We start from the raw sequence: 22,600 nt of genomic DNA, 5'->3' as shown, positions 1-22,600 counted from the left end.
TTAAACAGACAAGACGTGAGTCAGTGGCACAAGATTTCCATTGGGGAAAGACTTCCATCGTTCATCAGCATTCATTATTGATACTCAGTTGACACCCTTGTCCAAGACCTTCTTAGGTTGTTAGCACAACAAGTCCTTTGTCTTGTTGCCCTGCACTAGCTATGTTACTACAGGGCCAAAATGTAAAATGTTTAGGTATAGGCTACTCGTAAACTTCTATAAGGGTAGCCTACATGATTACCTAGCCTTGTGTATAATTTTCCTGCAAGCTCAGAAATCCCTTGGCCTTGGAAGCTAAGTGTATATCCTATTACAGTGTATATAGCTAAGGATGTAGTAACAAAACCAATCAAAACATGGAAGTGTCGGTATCATTTAGCTTAGGGCTGACCCCAATTAGTCGACTGGTCGAGTGTTTGGTCGATAGGCTATTTGTTCGACCGAGATTGTGTGAGTTACTGCTTGACTAAAACACATATTTGCGTGCCGATCTCAGTGAACTAATCCATTGCGGAGGCCTAGACTGAAAGCCAATTTACGCTTGATCTGAAAATGTGAGCGGAGGCTCCATATCGAGGGTCTGAGACAATTGTGGATTCTCCAGAGGAATGCAGAGGCCAATTCGAGCTTTGTACAGTATCGCCATGCGCCTCCCAAATGTTGTAACAATGTGGAGGGCCCTGTATAGCTCCGCATTGACATGATTGGTTGACGGTAGGTGGGGGCGGTAGATCTTGTATAAACACACATTCACTTCCTTGACAACAGCTCTGCACTGCTCTGTGAAGTGCAAGAAGTATGAATGCCCTGACTTCTGCTGAGGCCATAAATGTAAATGCTGCATGGCCAATGCAGAGGTCAGATTGAAATGCACCGAGCTGCACAACGCACTTCTCTCTCCAGAATGCGCACTCTCCAACCAACTTGTGCACATTCATTGTTTCATAACTTCATTGTGTGAATTGTTTGCGATTTATTGTTGCGAGTTCAAATCTCATCACGGACAACTTGAGCATGTTAGCTAATTAGCAACTTTTCAACTACTTTGCAACTACTTAGAATGTTAGGTTAAAGGGTCAGGGTTAACTAAAGGGGTTATTGTTAGGGTTACCTAACTACTAATCTTAACCCTAACCCCTAGCCTGAGCTAAAGTTAGCCACCTAGCTAGAATTCGTAACATATTGTACGTTTTTCAAATTCATAATGGAATAGACAACAGGTGGAAATAATAGGCAATTAGCAAGACACTCCCAATAAAGGAGTGATTCTGCGGGTGGGGACCACAGACCACTTCTCAGTTCCTATGCTTCCTGGCGGATGTTTTGGTCACTTTTGAATGCTGGCGGTGCTTTCACTTTAGTGGTAGCATGAAACGGAGTCTACAACCCACACAAGTGACTCAGGTAGTGCAGCTCATCCAGGATGGCACATCAATGCGAGCTGTGGCAAGAAGGTTTGCTGTGTCTGTCAGCGTAGTGTCCAGAGCATGGAGGCGCTACCAGAAGACAGGCCAGTACATCAGGAGATGTGGAGGAGGCCGTAGGAGGGCAACAACCCAGCAGCAGGACCGCTACCTCCGCCTTTGTGCAAGGAGGAGCAGGAGGAGCACTGCCAGAGCCCTGAAAAATTACCTCCAGCAGGCCACAAATGTGCATGTGTCTGCTCAAACGATCAGAAACAGACTTCATGAGGGTGGTATGAGGGCCCGACGTCCACAGGTGGGGGTTGTGCTTACAGCCCAACACCTTGCAGGACGTTTGGCATTTGCCAGAGAACACCAAGATTGGCAAATTTGCCACTGGCGCCCTGTGCTCTTCACAGATGAAAGCAGGTTCACACTGAGGATGTGACAGACGTGACAGTCTGGAGACGCCGTGGAGAACGTTCTGTTGCCTGCAACATCCTCCAGCATGACCGGTTTGGCAGTGGGTCAGTCATGGTGTGGGGTGGCATTTCTTTGGGGTGCCGCACAGCCCTCCATGTGCTCGCCAGAGGTAGCCTGACTGCCATTAGGTACCGATATGAGATCCTCAGACCCCTTGTGAGACCATATGCTGGTGCGATTGGCCCTGGGTTCCTCCTAATACAAGACAATGCTAGACCTCATGTGGCTGGAGTGTGTCAGCAGTTCCTGCAAGAGGAAGGCATTGATGCTATGGACTGGCCCGCCCGTTCCCCAGACCTGAATCCAATTGAGCACAGCTGGGACATCATGTCTCGCTCCATCCACCAATGCCACGTTGCACCACAGACTGTCCAGGAGTTGGCGGATACTTTAGTCCAGGTCTGGGAGGAGATCCCTCAGGAGACCATCCACCACCTCATCATACATGCACGTGGAGGCCACACACACTACTGAGCCTCATTTTGACTTGTTTTAAGAACATTACATCAACGTTGAATCAGCCTGTAGTGTGGTTTTCCACTTTAATTTTGAGTGTGACTCTAAATCCAGACCTCCATGGGTTGATACATTTGATTTCCATTGATAATTTGTGTGATTTTGTTGTGTAAACTGTGTAAAGAAAAAAATATTTAATAAGAATATTTCATTCATTCAGATCTAGAATGTGTTATTTTAGTGTTCCCTTTATTTTTTTGAGCAGTGTATATCATTCCATCTCGCAACCATATACGCGCTCTCCTCCTCTCACCTTTTCCCTTCACTTGTGGACTTCAGTGCACCACAGATAAGCTGTCTGTGACCGGGCGAAAAAACCTTTCAAAACCAAACTATATCATGACTGCTAACCACTACGCAGAGACTATATCGTTGTCACCTCACAGTCAACATAGCTACTGGAACTAATGGGTTAGTAAACCCGCTACAATCATGCAGTAGTGTACAGTCAGAACACAGTTTAACAGTTACACCGGCAGGCCCCAGGGGCATTAAATTAATTAAACCAAAATCTTACCTTGAATTGTTAGATTTCCAATTTTGGCTAGCCATAACCAGCTAGCTTCTCTGTTTGAGCCAGGTGTTTGTATAAACTAAACTAGCTGTTGGCATTCAGCTAGCTAAATAAATATTTTTTTAAATACAACCAAATATAGCTAGCTCTCTCTTGTGCCTCCTTAAATTTTAGAAGAAATACATTTGTTCAAAACTGTTTAACAATTGTCTTTCTCTCTGAGTCAACTACTCACCACATTTTATGCTGTGCAAGCTAGCTTTAGTTTATGCTTTCAGTACTAGATTAATTCTCTGATCCTTTGATTGGGTGGACAACATTTCAATTCATGCTGCAAGAGCTCTGATAGGTTGGAGGACGTCCTCCGGAAGTTGTCATATTACTGTGCAAGTCTATGGAAGGGGGTGAGAACCAAGAGCCTCCTGGATTTTTTTTATTGACGTCAATGCACCCAGAGGAGGACAGAAGCTAGCTGTCCTCCAGCTACAGCTTGGTGTGACCCTAGAGTGTGCTGCTGAGGCTACTTTAGACTTTCATTGCAAAACAGTGTGTTTTAATCAATTATTTGGAGAAGTTAAGACATTTGCTAAAGTTATCTAAAAAAGGACAACTTTAAATGTTTCAATATTTTTGTTTTTATGAAATTCACCGAGGATGGTCCTCCCCTTCCTCCCATGAGGAGCCTCCATTTTACCATACGAAACATATCATACTAAATGATATCTCATATTTACGTACAGAACAATACGAAATTCTCTGACACCAGGTTGGTTAACCAGCTGGTAACAACCTAGCCCAAGATGTACTCTTAAGGAGCCTAACTTTACTGTTACTTCTTAAAGGTCCTTTCAGGACCCTGTCTTTCAAAGATAATTCGCAAAAATCCAAATAACTTCACAGATCTTCAGTGTAAAGGGTTTAAACACTGTTTTCCATGCTTGTTCAATGAACCATAAACAATGAATGAACATTCACCTGTGGAATAGCCGTTAAGACACTAACAGCTTACAGATGGTAGGCAATTGAGGTCACAGTTCTGAAAACTTAGGACACTAAAGAGGCCTTTCTACTGACTCTGAAAAACACCAAAAGAAAGATGCCCAGGGTCCCTGCTCATCTGCGTGAACGTGCCTTAGGCGTGCTGCAAGGAGGTATGAGGACTGCAGATGTGGCCAGGGCAATAAATCACAATGTCCGTACTGTGAGACGACTAAGACAGCGCTACAGGGAGACAGGATGGACAGCTGATCGTCCTCACAGTGGCAGACCCCGTGTAACAACACCTGCACAGGATCGGTACATCCAAACATCACACATACGGGACAGGTACAGGATGGCAACAACTGCCCGAGTTACACCAGGAAGGCACAATCCCTCCATCAGTGCTCAGACTGTCCGCAATAGGCTGAGAGAGGCTTGACTGAGGGCTTGTAGGCCTGTTGTAAGGCAGGTCCTCACCAGACATCACCGGCAACAATGTCGCCTATGGGCATAAACCCACCGTCGGTGGACCAGACAGGACCGGCAAAAAGTGCTCATCACTGACGAGTCGCGGTTGTGTCTCACCAGGGGTGATGGTCGGATTTACGTTTATCGTCAAAGGAATGAGCGTTGCTCCAGAGTACAGGACTCGGTGTGAGATCAATTTGGAGATGGAGGGTCCGTCATAGTAGGCAATCTCAACACTGTGCGTTACAAGGAAGACATCCTCCTCCCTCATGTGGTACCTTTCCTGCAGGCTCATCCTGACATGACCCTCCAGCATGACAATGCCACCTGCCATACTGCTCGTTCTGTGCGTGATTTCCTGCAAGACAAGGAATGTCAGTGTTCTGCCATGGCCAGCAAAGAGCCCGGATCTCAATCCCATTGAGCACGTCTGGGACCTGTTGAATCGGAGGGTGAGGGCTAGGGCCATTCCCCCCAGAAATGTCCGGGAACTTGCAGGTGCCTTGGTGGAAGAGTGGGGTAACATCTCACAGCAAGAACTGGCAAATCTGGTGCAGGCCATGAGGAGGAGATCCACTGCAGTAATTAATGCAGCTGGTACCCACACCAGATACTGACTTACTTTTGATTTTGTTCAGGGACACATTGTTCAGGGACACATTATTCCATTTCTGTTAGTCACATGTCTGTGGAACTTGTTCAGTTTGTCTTAGTTGTTGGATCTTGTTATGTTCATACAAATATTTACACATTTTAAGTTTGCTGGAAAATAAACGCAGTTGACAGTGAGAAGTTTCATTTTTTGCTGAGTATGTTATTTTCAGAGGTAGACTGGCCCTTGCAGCCAAACACTCAATCTATCGATTCTCAATTGTGATACGGTTCTAGAAACACAATACACACGTAACGTATACTGTTTTAACTGGCTTTATTACAGTTGCAGACGACAGCAACACGTTTATGGCGGCCTTCTTCGGTTACACACAGGTGTTCCGAGCATGCTAGATTGCTAATTAGTACAGGTGGTCCCTTTGTCTTCCGTAAACAGTAAACACGGAAATATAGCTGTGTGGGAACACTAACCCTATAAAGGTGTGTATCAATGTAACATTTCGTTTTTTTGAGAATGGTTTCTCTGATATGAAAGATACGGTCCTTATGCTTCACAAATCATACTGCAAGCAATGTGTGTTAATATTCAGACTGAGCGGTCCTCCAAACAAAATTACCCAGACAATAAAACTTGCCCGTACAGATAAAACTCCCCCACAGAAGACGTCTTCGTCCATTGACTCTTAATGTGTAATGTAATATAACTTATATACATTATCAATGGCTAGTAACAACTAACTAACGTTAGTGAAGAGACATGATTTATGTTTATCCATCGAGCAAAAGCAACGCAATTACTGTTTCATTAACTAGCTAACGTTAGCTATACATTAACTGAAAACACTTGGCAAACTAACAGGTTTTGGCTGTCACCAAACTAACAGGTTTTGGCTGTCTCCAGAGGGTAGTGAGGTCTGCACAACGCATCACCGGGGGCAAACTACCTGCCCTCCAGGACACCTACACCACCCGATGTCACAGGAAGGCCATAAAGATCATCAAGGACAACAACCACCCGAGCCACTGCCTGTTCACCCCGCTATCATCCAGAAGGCGAGGTCAGTACAGGTGCATCAAAGCTGGGACCGAGAGACTGAAAAACAGCTTCTATCTCAAGGCCATCAGACTGTTAAACAGCCTCAACTCCAGCCACTTTAATAATGGGAATTGATGGGAAATGTAAAATATATCAATAGCCACTTTAAACAATGCTACCTAATATAATGTTTACATACCCTACATTATTCATCTCATATGTATAATATACTGTACTCTATATCATCTACTGCATCTTTATGTAATACATGTATCACTAGCCACTTTAACTATGCCACTTTGTTTACATACTCATCTCATATGTATATACTGTACTCAATACCATCTACTGTATCTTGCCTATGCCGCTCTGTACCATCACTCATTCATATATTTATGTACATATTCTTTATCCCCTTACACTTGTGTCTATAAGGTAGTAGTTTTGGAATTGTTAGCTAGATTACTTGTTGGTTATTACTGCATTGCCGGAACTAGAAGCACAAGCATTTCGCTACACTCGCATTAACATCTGCTAACCAGGTGTATGTGACAAATAACATTTGATTTGGTTAACAAAATAACCATAGATTAATAACAACTAAGCATTTTGTTGGCTAGCTAACGTTAGCATGCAGGCAGAACACCTAACGTTACCAGAAACAACCACGGCTTCATTTGGTCCAACTGTAAGGCAGCTACCCATCTTCTTCCGGTGATATATCCTCACAAATATGCGTGAAACCGTTCTGTATTGTAATATACTTTGGTTGTGTGGTTTAAAAAAACGTCAATATTCACAGCGTCTCTGCCACTATTCAATCTCCTGCAAGCCCTCGCCCCAAATCAAGACTGTGACGTAGCCTAGCTAGTAGCTAACGTTTGCCCTGCCCACTTCAGGGGCTCCCTCCCTTCCCATGCAGTGTGCACTCGTAGCCGCTAGGGAGTAGCATTTTCTAAACTGTACTGTCTTTGGTAAAAACCAATGGTAGTAGCGAGCATCTACTCTACTATCTGACTAACGTTTCGCCCTGCCTGTCTGTATCAACGATGCAGACATATGGAGCCAGATACTTGCCAAAAGGTTGAACAAACATATCATTAGCATTATAACAAAATCTATACGTAAATTATTAGGATTGTAAGAAAAGCCATGCGTGAAACAAAGGTTACGTATGTAACCACGGTTATATGAGCTATATAGATCAGTCAAATATATTGGTATCACTCTGCGCCGGAGAGATACGTCCGAGGTGAGTATTTACAGATTTACTCCCGTGTACACCTGTATCATGGATGGGGTCCGCCCCTATATATAGACCCAATGGCCGCGACACACATTCTCTACATCATTTTTGAGGCGCCTCTAGCACCGTAGAGGATTGGAGTGATCCATATAGCTCACATAACCGTGGTTACATATGTAACCTTCGTTATGTTTCACTATATTGGATCACTGAAATATATTGGTATACCCATACCAGATTTAGTCGGTGCTAGGGGACCCTGGCCAGCCAGCGGCAAAGTCCCAGCGCGGGATCGAGACACAGGGGCCATCAATGTGGAAGGGGCGGGGGAAGGTCTCGGCACAGTCCCCGGAAGGGGAGGCAACGCCCAGGACCGCTGAACCAACCACAGAGGGAGATTTCCACATTTACCCGATAGGGAGGTTCCACATTTACCCAGCTGGCCGCAGCACAAATATCAGTGATGGGCTCTCCTCTCAGTAGAGCCCAGGAAGCAGCCACACCTCGTGTTGAATGTGCCACCACAGATCCCAGCACTGGCCTGCCAGCCAAGCGGTATGCTGTCATAATCATGTCCACAATCCAGTGAGAGAGCCTTTGCTTTGATTGCCCAGCCCCCAGGACTCTCTCACCATAGCAGACAAAGAGCTGGTCTGTTGTTCTAACTGACCGTATCCGCTCCTCATAGGCAGCCAGTGCCCACACAGGGCACAGCATGTCGGAGGGAGGCCCAGACTCCCCCGCCACTGCCAGGGGGTCGTAAGCAGACAGGATAAAAGAGATGTTCACATGCGTGTCTGACAGAATCATCAGGAGGAATGAACGGTTGGGGCGGAGAGATATACTCCTCTCACCGGGGTCCATCCGGTAGCACTCAGAACTTACTAAAAGAGCATGGAGCTCACCCACCCTCTTCATGGAAGTAAATTCTACCAAATAAACCACCTTCTTAGAGAGGTCTTTCAGGGAGGTAGACTCCAACGGTTCGAAAGGCGGCTTTGCCAAAGCTGCCAAGACCACACCCAGATCCCAGCTTGCCATTGAGCGGGTCCTAGCTGGAGGTAGGCGACAAACACCCTTCATAAATCTGGAGACCAAGGGACGCCCCACTGGCCTGTCCATCCACCCCACATGGCACGCCGATATAGTGGCCAAATACCTTCTCGGTGTAGAGGTTGCCAAGCCCTCATCCAAGCGAGACTGCAGGTATTGAAGGACATACTGCACCCCGCATGACTCGGGCACAACCTCAATACCAGTGCACCAAGAGCAGAACAACTGCCAGTGCAACTGTAGCCGGTGCCCCTGCGCTCTGCATGGTGTTCATTATGCCCTCCTGTAGTCCTAACATGGACCGTTGGTACCGTTCAGCGGCCAAGCCCACAGACTGAGGCGGTGTGGTCTCGGATGCCACAGAGTTCACCCGGTCTGAGACAGCAGGTCCGGTCTCAGGGGCAGTTGCCAAGGTGTCCCAGACAACAGGGACAAGAGAAGGCTGAACCAGAGTCGTCTGGGCCAGTATGGCGCTACCAGCATCCTGGTCCTGTCCAGCACAGCCTGGATCAGGGGAAAAGGGGAAATGTGTAAAGCTCCAGCCCTGGCCAATCATAAGCCAGAGCATCCAAGCCCAGATGTCCAGTGTGCATTGCAAACAGGTCCACCTGCGCTCTCCCAAACTTGTCCCACAGGTGCTGCACCCCTGGGGATGTAGGCTCCAGTCCCAAGGTGGTGGTCCCTCCCTCAACAGCATATTCGCTGCCACATTTAGGATGCTAGGTACGTGCGCTGCGCATAGAGGCGCTAGACGTCCCTGAGCCCAGAGAAGAAGCTCCTGTGCCATAAGATGGAGGTGGTGGGACCTCAGTCCACCCTGATGGTTGATGTAAGCCACCACCGTTCTCACCAGGATATATCTTCCCTTCGGATGTGGAAGGAAAGACCGCAGGGATAGCAGTACAGCTCAGAGCTCTAATGTATTGATGTGCCTGCCGCTCCAAGGAGGTAGCAAACAGCCTCTAGCCAACCTGCCCTTGGTCACATCCCCCCCAGCCGATCTGAAAGGCGTCTGTGCTGACCAGCTCCCGGCGGCACATCCTCAGCATCTCCATCCCCTGAGAGAAAGGAGCGACAGCGCCACCTCAACAATGCCCTGAGGCACTGTGCGATCACCCGCAGCTGGCGGTGACGGGTGCAGGGTGGGGTGCAGCCGGTGGGAGTTGAACCACTGTTGAAGAGGCCGGAGATGGAGCAGGCCCAGGTTAATCAGCAACGAGACTGTGGTCAGCAATCCCAACATGCATTGTCAGGACCGACACCACCCACCCCTGCTGGAGGTGGTCAAGGCAAGATAAGATCGCCTGAACCCTTCTGGTGGGCAGGCGTGCTCTCATGAGGACTGAGTCCAGTTCCATGCCAATGAAGGCCACCCTCTGGGTGGGCGTCAAACGACTCTTCTTGTTGTTTACAATAATGCTCAGCCCGCCAATGTGGTTCAGGAGCATGTTTCTGTCTGACAGGACTTGAGTCCTGGTCGGGGCACAAATCAGCCAATTGTCCAGGTAATTGAGGATCAACAATCCTCAGGACGTGAGAGGTGCCAGGACAGTGTCCATGTACTTTGTGAAAGTGCGGGATGCCAAGGAGAGGCCTTGACCATGAATTCGTAAGCTGTCCCTTTGAAAGTGAATCGGAGGTACTGCCAATGAGCTGGGTAAACAGGAACATGGAAGTACGCATCCCTCAGGTCCAGCGTCACAAACTACTGGTCCCTGGACACGGCCTGCAAAATGTGGGCTGGGGACAGTATGTGGAACCTCAGTACCTTCAAGTACTCATTGAGGTTGCGGAGGTCCAGAACCATCGAAACCCTCTGTCTCTTTTTGGAACCACAAAATAAGTAGAACCCACCTAGCCGTTCTGATGTCTTAATCCTGCGGATGACATCATTGTCCAGGAGTTAGGAGATTTCCAGCCTCAGGGTTTTCTTCAGGGGGTCAGCCACCGTGGAATTGGAGTCGGTAGCCCTTTCAAGCATTATGGACAACACCCAGAGGAACTCCACACCCTCCTCCCACTTTGTCCTTTGAGACCGGGAGAAGTGGCCGAGGCCGGGGAAGGGTGTGTCAAGGGTCCTGCTGGTGCCCGCCTCTCCTCTGGAGCCCTGAGAGCCTGGGTCTCCCAGACACGTCCCTATGGCAGTGACGGTTGGCAGGTTGTTTTTCCCTCGCACACTGTGCCCCTCCCCGCTGTCGTCCCTCAGCACGAGGCGATGGGGCAGGAGAGGGATACCACTGTCATTTGGGTGCATGTGGGTGGCGACGGTCCGTCTGCCTCGGACCCGGGTCCTGAGGAGGCGGCATGAACCGTCTCATGGTCTCCTAGTCCCTACGAACCTTATCGGTCCACTCGAGAATGTCATCAACCCCTTGGCCAAATGTCAGACCTGGGGTGATGGGGAGAGTGGCAAATGTGATCTGGAGAGCAGCTGGCAGACGGGATTGGGCCAGCCAGAGATGGTGCTGGGAGGTAACCACCTGCGCCATGGCCCGTTTGTTGGCATGGGCCACATCCCTCTGAAGCAGGGACAGCAGGCGAGACACCTCCATCGCTTCCTGAAGAAGCTCCTCTGTACCCTCCTGCTGCCGGGGCAACAGAGTCTGCAGGTAGGCCTTGGCTGCATTGGTAAGGCGGCCAAGAGAGCAGAAGGACCCATATGTGGCTTTCAAGTCCTCATCAAAAACTCTGGAGGGTCCCGGCTTCAGTCGTGGGTCCGGTCCGGGAGGACCAAGGAAGCTATCATGGTGTCCATGGTCGGGTACTCCCGGAGGCCGAGTGACTCTGCACACGCAACATAACTCCATGGTCCAATCTCTGCCTTTTAATCGGCAGCGACCCCTCGTAGAAGACCAGCTCTCCTGCAAGACCTAGCGGAACTCAACAGAGATGGGGACAAATGGAGAGTCATCACTGTCCACCAATTTGATGTCCAGTGCAGTGGCTACCCGAGTGAGTAGGCTCCTCATTATTAAAAGAGACCCTAGCTAACAGGTCTCTAAATATAGCCTCTAAATACATTTTAAACAAAATAATTGAAGAAGCACTGGCTGATAGGGAAAACAGATCTGGTAATAAGAATAGGTTATAGATAGTCTTGACCATTTGGGACCCTTTGGCTATTTCGCTCAGGACAGGTTATAGCCCAGACTTAACCAATATTTTGTTTTGTATCATTAATTGATATGGATATAGCCTCTGCGTGATGTGGTTGTGCAACGTAAATGGCTATAACAAGTCTACATACAGAGAGGAATTCACTAATACAACCGTCAAAATGCCTAATATAAGGCCTTCCCAAATACTGGAAAAAGTGTGATTGATTAGGTTACATGATCACCACAGTAGACCCACACGTCTATAAAAAAAATAATTATGCAATTATATGGCCATTAAATAACACACAACAGAATGGCATATTTAGATAGCGGAATAGGCATAGCCTAAATCATATTTACTTTCTATTTGGCAGCTCAGGCGGATATTCTAGACAAGGATCTTCTGTGTCTTTATCCTTCTCACACAAGTAATTTGCTGAAGGCTCAAGTCTTCAGGGCTCTCGAGTGGCGCAGCGGTCTAAGGCACTGCATCTCATATCATATCACTAAAAACACCCTGGTTCAAATCCAGGCTGTATCACAACTGGCCGTGATTGGGAGTCCCATAGGGCGGCGCACAATTGGTACAGGTTTGGCCGGTGTAGGCTGTCATTGTAAATAAGAATTTGTTCTTAACTGACTTGCCTAGTTAAGTAAAGGTTAAAAAATGTTTGTTTTTTAAAGATATACTACAGTACATCATCTACTGGTATAACGTTGTTGTTGAATGCAGTTCTAAAACAAGCTTTAGACTTTTATTTTGGAAATTAAACCGGAAGCTGCAAAGCAGCTTTAACATCTGGGCTAGTTGCTTAATCGACTAGCTAACTTCGACTAGCTACATCCGGTTCATATATTTAGCAGATACCACATTATTGACAAAAGTTTGCACACATAAGAAATATCTATAACCGAGTAAAGTGAGACGTAAAGTAAGAATTGAATGTGTAAATGTTCATTCATAGTCGTAACATAGGGTTTTGTTAGTGTTCAAATACTGGAGAGTTGAGACCAAATCACGGACGCTGGACAGAGTGGATTTCAGTTGTAACAAAAGACAGTTTTAATGAGTCAGAGATATCTTGTCCCGCAGTTTTACGTGCACGGACCTAGTTCACATAACTCGGCAAGGAGCCAGGTGAAAAAGAGAGCCTATACAACGGTTACATTCATTTTTATACATAGAATAAAGTAGGTGGAGTCTTGTCGTTTCGGTCTTCTTGACTGGTTGGAGGCGGGCCTTGCTCTAGCCAGAGCAGAAGCCCCATTGGTGCACAGCAGAGCCTTATCCTGAGCATCCGACCAATAGAGGGGGTCAGTCTTGTGGCTGGGTGTATGTGTTCTTACGACGGAATGTCTTTGTTTATATGAGCTATGTGTATGAATACTTATATAACAAATCCCTCTCTTCACGTCTATTAGACGTGAAAACTATAGCAGAAAGGTGGCGGTTGCAATCGTGGGTATACATAAGGTGGTGCTCCTAACCTTGTCTGGTTTGCATGGTGGGTCTGTAGGTGTAGTGCTACGTTTGGGACGGGAGTGATTGGAGGGAGTGATATCAGGAAAGGAGTTAGGGACATGTGTAGGGGTTGGTGTATGTGATGTGGCAGGGTGAAATAGTTGTTCAATTAACCATGTGAAAGTCCTAGGGTTACTCCAAATATCAGTAGGAATATCACAAATAAGGGACCAGATATCCCCAGCCTCACCCAGAGAGGGAGAAATTTCCCTCTAACTGGGCGAGGTTCCCTTCTCAGGGGAGGCAGAGTTTGATGCCGCATCACCTGAGGAAGGAGTGTCTTCATTTGGAATCGAATTTAGGCCGCTCAAATCAGCTCTGACTTCAGTCAGTGTTCTAGAAGGAATTGGGGCTGGGGTGCAATGTGTAAGGCGGTGCCAAGGTGTGCCTGATTTACCTTTGACCTGGACTGAGTGTGAAGTAACCTCCTTCACTTCGTACGGTCCAGTCCACCTGGGTTCCAGCCACTTTCTCTTGTGGACTGTAACCCTCACCCCGTCACCAACCTTTACCTTCAGTAGTGGCGTGTCCCCCGGCAGCTCCCCCTCCTGGACCTTGTGAACCTGGGTAGAGAGTGCTGCAGAGAGAACCGTCAGTTTTTTCACATAATTAGACATTACAATTTGTTGTACATCAAGGGCGGGCATATGACCTCCCTCCCTTGGTGGACCATGTATGACTCTACCAGTCATTATCCCATGAGGCACATACTTTAGCTATCTTAGCTTTTGCTTTTGGTTTGACGTTCCACCAGATTTTGGGATTGGGGCCTGTACACAGATCCAAATCTGTGGGTTATGCCAAATCTTTCTTCCACCTGTCTCAGGTGTTTGTTAAATGTAAGCCATTTGTCAAATTTGATTTGTCTTGGGATGCCATACCTGGGTATTAGTTTGGTTTGTAGCCACTCAAAGACTGACCTAGCATCCTCCCCTTTTGTTATTATTGCCTCTACCCATTTGGAGAACCTATCTACTAATGACTAGGAGATAGAGTTTGCCTTTAGATACATTTTCGGGGCCCATGTCGGTGTAGTCTATACTAATATCCTGAAAACATGCATTAGGTATTACGTATGAGCCCATTGGTGTTTGATATGGTTTCTTTGGGTTGTGTCTGTCACAACCATTGCATTCGTCACAAAATAAATCATTGTCATAAAATAAGTCAGTCATATTTTTTATGTGAGGGTGCCACCAGATGTGCGAGGCCTTTTTGGAGGGTCTTTAGTTTGCCTTCGTGTGTGGGGCCATGTGTTTCTCATAAAAGTTCTGGGTCCATCAGTGTGGCCTGCTTCATGGGCATGGGCTGAGTCTGTATAGATATTCAGTCTTTCCTTTTCCTCTGATGAGGACCTGCGTCAATCCGATGATTTCAGCTAATTTGGCCGATGCTGGTTGAGGGATGATGGCTGATTGAAGGGTGACATGTGAACCGTCTGGGAGTTGCTGTTTCCTTCTTCTGCCGTGGGTGGTGGGCATTTTTATGGCCAGGGGATGGTGTTCCCAGTCATTCCCTGGAACTGCGGTTGGTTGTATGCGGGTTGCTGATGCATGGGTGTGGGTCCTGGTTGCTGATGTTCGTACTGTTGAGGTCTATTTCCACCCCTTTCCTTCCCATATGGACCTCTCGTAGAGTTCCACTGGCGTTGTTGTGGTGTGAGTGGGTATGGACACTCTCGTGAGTAGTGCCCTGGAGTTCTACAGTTGAAACAAACCCCTCCTCTTGGATGGCCTGGTATCCATTGCGGCTGGTATGCAAATTGTGGTTCAATCAAATTTTCAATCAAATTTATTTTATATAGCCCTTCGTACATCAGCTGATATCTCAAAGTGCTGTACAGAAACCCAGCCTAAAACCCCAAACAGCAAGCAATGCAGGTGAAGAAGCACGGTGGCTAGGAAAAACTCCCTAGAAAGGCCAAAACCTAGGAAGAAACCTAGAGAGGAACCAGGCTATGTGGGGTGGCCAGTCCTCTTCTGGCTGTGCCGGGTGGAGATTATAACAAAACATGGTCAAGATGTTCAAATGTTCATAAATGACCAGCATGGTCGAATAATAATAAGGCAGAATAGTTGAAACTGGAGCAGCAGCACAGTCAGGTGGACTGGGGACAGCAAGGAGTCATCATGTCAGGTATTCCTGGGGCATGGTCCTAGGGCTCAGGTCCTCCGAGAGAGAGAAAGAAAGAGAGAATTAGAGAGAGCATATGTGGGATGGCCAGTCCTCTTCTGGCTGTGCCGGGTGGAGATTATAACAGAACATGGCCAAGATGTTCAAATGTTCATAAATGGTTGCGGGGGATACCAAGGCCCCGGGTTGGCTGGTTGAGGACCGGCCTGCTGTTGAATCATCTGGGAGATAGTCTGGGCCACTATTTGAGAGATGTCTGTTTTGGTGCCTGTCTCCTTCGTTTCTTCCGCACCATCTGTTTCTTAGGTTTTTCTCCTTGTTGTGCTTCCTTCAATTGGAGTTTCAGGAGTTGTACCTGGAGGGACTGCACCTGGCTCTCAGCACCCCCTCTTTCCTTGTTGTGCTGGGTCACATGGTGGTGCACATGAGTGTTGAATTGGGTCAGAGGAAGTGCAATCAACCCTACCGTTCCTCTGAGTTTGGTTTTAACATCTCCGGGACACCCGTTGACCACCATTTCCTTCCACATGCTGAGTGTGGTATCAGTGTGATCGAATGGTTCTTCGTGGACCGATCTCCATGTGGTCTTAGCCCTGTCCAGGTATGCTGCAGGTTGCTCACCTGGGTTGATTGTAAAGGAGGATAAGGTGGCATGGTTTCTTTCTGTAGGGTATGCTCTCCGTAGAACTTCCCATAATCTGGTACGGAAGTGGTCTATGGGCAGTGTTGGGGCCCGCCATCCAAGGTCAGCTGCTGTCATGAGGGCCTCCATGGTTCCGTGGTCGGTGGCTCTTGCTAGAAGTGCTTTCATGTCTCCTAGGCAGAGTTGCAGGCCTGACGTAAGTGTCTGCAGTTGAAGTAGCCACGCTGAAGCTCCTCCATGTAGGCTAGGCATCTGTCCCATCAGTGTTGTTAAATCAGTCATTTTCCAGGGCTGGTACTCCACAGTGTGTGCATCACCTGGTGTCGGTCGCAGGGGGTACTGTCCTGCCATCTCCTGCTCTCGCTCTCTTCTATCAGCAATTCTGGAGGACCGACGGAGTGTTTCGGACCCCATTGATTCGGTAACTTTGGTTACTGTTCCTCTCATTATGCCTTCCACACGGTAGGCTCCCTCTCTGTTGTTATCTTGGTTAGCTATTAGCTCCCTGAGTTCCTTAGCTCGAGCTATTGATGATTTCAGCAGCTCCTGCATCTTAGTCACGTTTGGAGCTCCCATCGGAGCTGGGGTGAGCACCATGTCAATTTCTTCTTCGTTTTCGATATCCATGTTCTGATGATAGTCCTCCCTATCCGTGTGATAGAAGTGGTTTGAATCTAATCTTGTTTGTAGGTGTCCTCTGGTTTCAGAGGTGAGAGAGTTCACAGAGGAGCATTGCGGCCTCCGTTCCTGGGGGAGGTCTCCTGCTCCTGGAATCCCAGTTTCGAACTGTTCACATACCATATGGCCAGCCGTTATCCCCAGGGTAATTTCCCCTTTTAACTCCCCTTGGTCTATTCTCAGAACTGGAGCCTGTATTGTGGGAGGTGCCCTGGGCAGGAATGGGTTGTGTGACGGGCTCCGGTGATTTTGTCCCTTTGAGTATGGCTGGGGCTGAACTGCCTCCATTGTCAATTGTGGATATAGTGAGGGAGAAACGGCCACAGGGGGAGCCGTGGGCAAGTTCTCAGGCGGAGCTTTAACATCCCCCGACGCCACAATAGCCACGCACATCATGTCTGGTGTGTATTTGGGTAGCACCCTCCTACTCTCCTGTATGGCCCATGTACCTATCTTGAGCTCCCCCTCCGCTCTCTCTCTCTCTCTTGTACCTACTTTTTTGAACCTGTGTATCTTGTTTCTCTCCGCCTCACTCGCTTTTGCATGCTCTACTGCGTCCTCTAATTCTGTCTGCATATCTTGGAGTTTCCCCCCTGTAGGTGGTCCTCCGCTAAAATAACCTGCTTGTGTCCATCTTATCCGTAATCCTTTCCACACTTTCTCCACTTTCCCATACTGTTCTTTACCTCCCGCTCTATCAATCATACTCTGATCTAAATATTCATTGAATTTTTGTTTGGGCGTGGTAGCTGCAGACATTTTATCTAGTTCGTCTGATAATGTGTATAATGCGTTATTTAGGTATATTCAATCCTTACTATGTGGTGTTTATTTCTATCGTTGTATGCTTAGCCTGTCCCTGGTCGAGACCAGGGATGTGCTGCTGTACTGGCAATGGCTTATCTCTTCCACCCCCACCCTCGCATACAAAGGGGGTTATCAGTATGTGACGCCCGCCACGTGTGTATTTCTCCGGTATTTTATTTGAATTTGTTCAGCGATTCGTTTAGGTATTTTCTAGAAATGATTCGGCGATTTCCTTTTGGAACAATATATCAGTGAATATATGCGGTTCTATAACAATTTTCAGAGTAATTCTAGCTCTTTAGGAAATATAGATAGAATTTCTAGACAACTCAGAGTTGTTCAGTGAATTATTTAAATACTTTCTGTAAACCATTCGGTAAATTCCTTTATGAACTTATATCAGTAAATTCGAGCGATTCTATAGCAATTGTCAGAATAATTCTATATCTTTAGGAAATATGGATAGAATAGAAAAACCCAAAAATCAGTGTGTAGCTTTTAGCGTCTGTCAAACAAAGTCTGTACTAAGCTCGGCGGCTTATTTAAATACTTTCTAGAAACAATTCAGTAAGTTCCTTTATGAACTTATATCAGTAAATTCCATCGATTCTATAGCAATTGTCAGAATAATTTTAAACTTTAGGCAATATCAACAGGAATGAAAAAAAGCGAAAATCAGTATTCCAGCCCGGCTGCTGTCAATCAAAGTTGCACGGCCATTCGATACTAAGGTGGCTTTGTCTATCAGCACGTGTGCCTAATAGCCCAGTTACGTATCCCAACCTACTCCGCGACAAACGTTTCTTTCAATTTAATTTCCCCCATCTCCAAATCATGGAATGTCAACTCTGGTTCATGTTATGTTTATTGTTTGATGTGCAATAGCCACATCATTCCCGATCTCTGTCTTGTGGAAGGCCAAACTTACATATCCTATATCTATTCGACTACACCTCTAACATAACCAATTAAACAGTTTAGAACTTATTCAATAGGAACTTTTACATGCATACTACACTTCTAAACCACAACCAATTAAACAGTAAGCACTTATTTAATAGGATCTTTTACATGTATACTACACTTCTAATAATAGGCCAATTGATAAAAAAAATAAAAATACAAATAAAAAATAAAAACGAGCAAAACAAGATCTCCCCGATCAATGTCTTAGGTTCTTATGTAAAAATTTGGGCACCGATTCATACTCACGCCCAGTACTTTCTGATCAAAATTTGGTTTAGGCTATAATACAATATGCAGATTTCGATATAACGGGCTCTGCTCACCTTATATAGAGCGCTCCGATCAGATTTCCTGAGGCAAGATGAATGGCTGGGGAAGTCACTCTTCCGTCTGATTTTTTAGCCGTGATCAGTCTCGTCCTCTCACACTAACTTATAATAGATCGAATTCAAGAATAACCAAACTCTGCTACCAAGTTCTGTTAGTGTTCAAATACTGGAGAGTTGAGACCAAATCACGGACGCTGGACAGAGTGGATTTCAGTTGTAACAAAACACAGTTTTAATGAGTCAGAGATATCTTGTCCCGCAGTTTTACGTGCACGGACCTAGTTCACATAACTCGGCAAGGAGCCAGGTGAAAAAGAGAGCCTATACAACGGTTACATTCATTTTTATACATAGAATAAAGTAGGTGGAGTCTTGTCGTTTCGGTCTTCTTGACTGGTCGGAGGGTTGGAGGCGGGCCTTGCTCTAGCCAGAGCAGAAGCCCCATTGGTGCACAGCAGAGCCTTATCCTGAGCATCCGACCAATAGAGGGGGTCAGTCTTGTGGCTGGGTGTATGTGTTCTTACGACGGAATGTCTTTGTTTATATGAGCTATGTGTATGAATACTTATATAACAGTTTACAGATCTATTTTAACATTTACTTTTAATTTTATGTTTCACTATATTTGATCACTCCAATATATTGGTATCACTCCACGGCAGAGGGATACATCCGAGGTGAGGATTTACAGATTAACTCACGTGTACACCTGTGTCACGGCTGGGGTCCGCCCCTATATTTAGACCCCATGGCCGCGACACAAGTTGTCTTAATTTTCTCGCGGACGTCTGTATGATTTGAGGTACAAACTTATGAAAGTTCGCTTCGTAAGTGTAATATCTTGCGTGGAAGTATACTCACTGACTGTTTGTAGCCTGGAGCAGCTGGCCACATGGCCAGCCCCTCCTCTTGAGTGCTCCACTCGCTGCACAGGGTTGATCTGTATCTTCCTCCCGTGATTTGTCGTACTTGTGTTTCGTTAGCGTTACACTACGACTCTGTGTGCATCCATTAGCATGGTGGCTCTTGCTGCCACAAACTGTAATTTACCTTACACAACTTGACAACTGGCTTGTTCCATGTGTGTGTTGTGAATTGCTTTAACCGCGCCTTAGGTGCAGGTTCTCTGCAGGTAATTTTTCTTGTTCTTTCTCCTGCAGAGTGTAAGAATATTGTGGTGGGGCTTTCCACTACGTTGAGACATTAACTTGGGAGTTCCTTAACTGAATTACTCCATCATATGGTGCTGTTTTTACTGCTTGGATATTAAACCGGCTAGGTAACATTGCAGTTGGTGTAAACAAAAAAACAGATAAATCAAATCCATTACCTGGTTACTGTTATTTTTTTGTCTGCTTGCTTTTCCCAAACAGGTCTTCCATGTTTTTTTGCAGAGATACTGGGTAATTTATCCCTCCCTGGGTTCCTATTCCTCCAAGCAGGTCACGACATAAGCTCTTCCAGGGCGTCGGACCCCTGCTCCGTTGCCTTGTTGGCTTGGCTGAGCTTATGGCTTCACTTTGTGAGAGGTGATGGTGGCATCCCCCCTGGGGATCTGCATACCTTGTGTATGCACTGCCTGGGTTTGAGCCACGCAGAGAGGGTGGTAGAGCGCCCTACCGGAAGCCTGTTTTGTGTGTTGTTCTCAGAATGCCTGCACCTGGCACGATTGAAGGCCATGTGCGTGTGGGTCGGCCAGGCTCTGGCTCAGGCTGGGGACAAGCTCCCTCCCTCAGGAGTGGTGCACCCGCAAGCTGTTAGTCCCTCTACTGGGCCCGGTACCACTCCCAGGAAGCTTGGCCGGAGCCACCGCAGGCAGAGCCCATCTGCTGCTAGTCCTGGACGGTGACAGGAGTCACCACCTTGAACGGAGGGCGCATACCCTGCATCAGGAGGTTGATAGCTTTGATGGCGACGACAGCTGTTCCCTGTTGGCCAGTGATAGGCAGTTCCTGGGGGATGATGCTGGCACTGTTCACCACCGTGAGCGGGGATACCAGACTGACAGGCCATCAGAAGCCGGCAGCAGGGCTTCATCGCCCCCAGCGGCTCAAGAGGATACATTCTTATGGCTTGAATCCCGCTAAAGGGATCAATAATGACAACAGCCAGTGAAAGTGCAGGGCGCCAAATTCAAAACAACAGAAATCTCATAATAAACATTGATAAAAGATACAACTATTATGCATGGAATTATAGATACACTTCTCCTTAATGCAACCGCTGTGTCAGACTTAAAAAAAACACACCATGCAATAATCTGAGTACAGCGCTCAGACAACAAATCAAGCCATACAGATATCCGCCATGTTGTGGAGTCAACAGAAGTCAGAAATAACATTATAAATATTCACTTACCTTTGATGATCTTCATCAGAATGCACTCCCAGGAATCCCAGTTCCACAATAAATGTTTGATTTGTTTGATAAAGTCCATCATTTATGTCCAAATACCTCCTTTCTTTTCACGCGTTTAGCACAGTAATCCAAATTCATGACGCGCGAGCAGATGAAAAGTAAAACAGTTCCATTACAGTCCATAGAAACATGTCGAACGAAGTATAGAATCAATATTTAGGATGTTTTTATTATAAATGTTCAATAACGTTCCAACTGGGGAATTCCTTTGTCTTCAGAAATGCAATGGAACTCAAGCTAACTCTCACCTGAACGTAAGTGGTCAGCTCATGCCACTCTGCCAGACCACAAACTCATTCAGCTCCCATTCCCCCCTCCTTCACAGTAGAAGCATCAAACAAGGTTCTAAAGACTGTTGACATCTAGTGGAAGCCTTAGGAAGTGCAATTTGACCCCATAGACACTATATTTGATAGGCAAAGAATTGAAAAACTACAAACCTCAGATTTCCCACTTCCTGGTTGGATTTTTTCTCAGTTTTTTGCCTGTCATATGAGTTCTGTTATACTCACAGACATCATTCAAACAGTTTTAGAAACTGAGTGAGTGTTTTCTATCCAAATCTACTAATAATACTAATAATATAGTAATAATAATAATAATAATAATAACTACTAATAATATATGCATATATTAGCAACTGGGCCTGAGTAGCAGGCAGTTTACTCTGGGCACCTTATTCATCCAAGCTACTCAATACTGCCCCCAGCCATAAGAAGTTTTAAGGGGAGCCCTATAATAAAAACGGTTATAAAATACAAATAGAGTTCTAAAATTATTCCGCAAGACATCAATACCCAAAATGATAGCCTAAATTGCAATGCCTACAAGTTGAAGGCTTATTTTGAATTATTAAAGTGATATGCTTAAGAACTTTGATCATTTTGAATTCAGTAAACAAATGGATAAGACATTTTTATTCTATTTTATTTAGTTCCTATTGCAACTCAGACAAATGCCTGAATGGATGACATACTGACTGACTGAACTGACTGAAGGATGAATTAAATGTTCCAAATATGTTGGAATGACGGGTTGCACGGATCATGCATGCTCTGCACTTTATTTGGCTAGTAGGCAAATAGTCCTACATTAGGGTATAATGATTCTATGACTGCATGTCTCCAGAAGGGCATCGTCTGAGGCTGAGGCGTGCTTTTCTGAATATGCATGGTGCTGTGGTGCCGCATGGATATTTTTATTTAACCTTTATTTAACTAGGCCAAGTCAGTTAATAACAAATTATTATTTACAATGACGGCCTACGCTGGCCCTCTTGGGCCTACCCTGGCCCCCTTGGGCCAATCAGTGTATCAAAATGGTGACTGAGATATCACGTGTGACTAACATATGTACAGTTGACTACTAATTTTGTAAATGCCGGATCTCTATGGCAAGATTCATCATTCACCCAAGTTTCGACAAAATCGGGCTAGTGGTTGTCTTAGATATCGCATTAGTTAGGGATCCCTAATAAATACAAAATATCCCTGAGCATCTGTGCCAAATTCCATCACTCTAAGTCAAACAGATCAAGAAATATAAACATGTGCCCATTATAGCGCCACCTTGAGGTCGATATGAATGTTCTTGCATATTTTAAGCCTTGACAGTATGTTGTTACAATACACAGTGGCGGAAAAAGTACTCAATTGTCATACTTGAGTAAAAGTAAAGATTCCTTTAACAGAAAA

At 46.1% G+C, this 22,600-nt stretch overlaps 1 protein-coding gene, 1 long non-coding RNA gene and 1 pseudogene across 3 annotated transcripts in view; 1 reads left to right on the top strand and 2 right to left on the bottom strand.

The window, feature by feature from the left end:
• The window catches only part of LOC110507733 (flotillin-2), a 39,710-nt gene extending 32,779 nt beyond the window's left edge, over nt 1-6,931 (bottom strand). Inside the window, exon 1 of the mRNA XM_021587936.3 lies at nt 6,670-6,931. Coding sequence (XP_021443611.2) covers nt 6,670-6,718 — 49 coding nt within the window. The 5' untranslated portion in view covers nt 6,719-6,931. The remainder of the gene's footprint in view (nt 1-6,669) is intronic.
• LOC149971271 (uncharacterized) lies at nt 47-4,802 on the top strand (annotated as a pseudogene). The gene is made up of 2 exons (XR_016492446.1): nt 47-4,449; nt 4,544-4,802. The product of XR_016492446.1 is annotated as an uncharacterized LOC149971271 (transcript).
• Nucleotides 6,932-12,449: 5,518 nt separating the features above from the next.
• On the bottom strand, nt 12,450-19,057 carry LOC149971270 (uncharacterized). The gene is made up of 2 exons (XR_016492506.1): nt 18,483-19,057; nt 12,450-13,509 (listed from the first exon to the last, which is right to left on the bottom strand). It is a non-coding gene; the product is annotated as an uncharacterized LOC149971270 (long non-coding RNA).
• Between the last annotated feature and the right edge of the window lie 3,543 nt (nt 19,058-22,600).

This window comes from Oncorhynchus mykiss, chromosome 27 (genome assembly GCF_057628025.1).
Source record: "Oncorhynchus mykiss isolate SJ-2025 chromosome 27, ASM5762802v1, whole genome shotgun sequence".
Taxonomy (NCBI): Eukaryota; Metazoa; Chordata; class Actinopteri; order Salmoniformes; family Salmonidae; genus Oncorhynchus; species Oncorhynchus mykiss.
The sequence above is the reverse complement of the archived record's forward strand: the minus strand, read 5'-3'. Positions and strand labels throughout refer to the sequence as shown.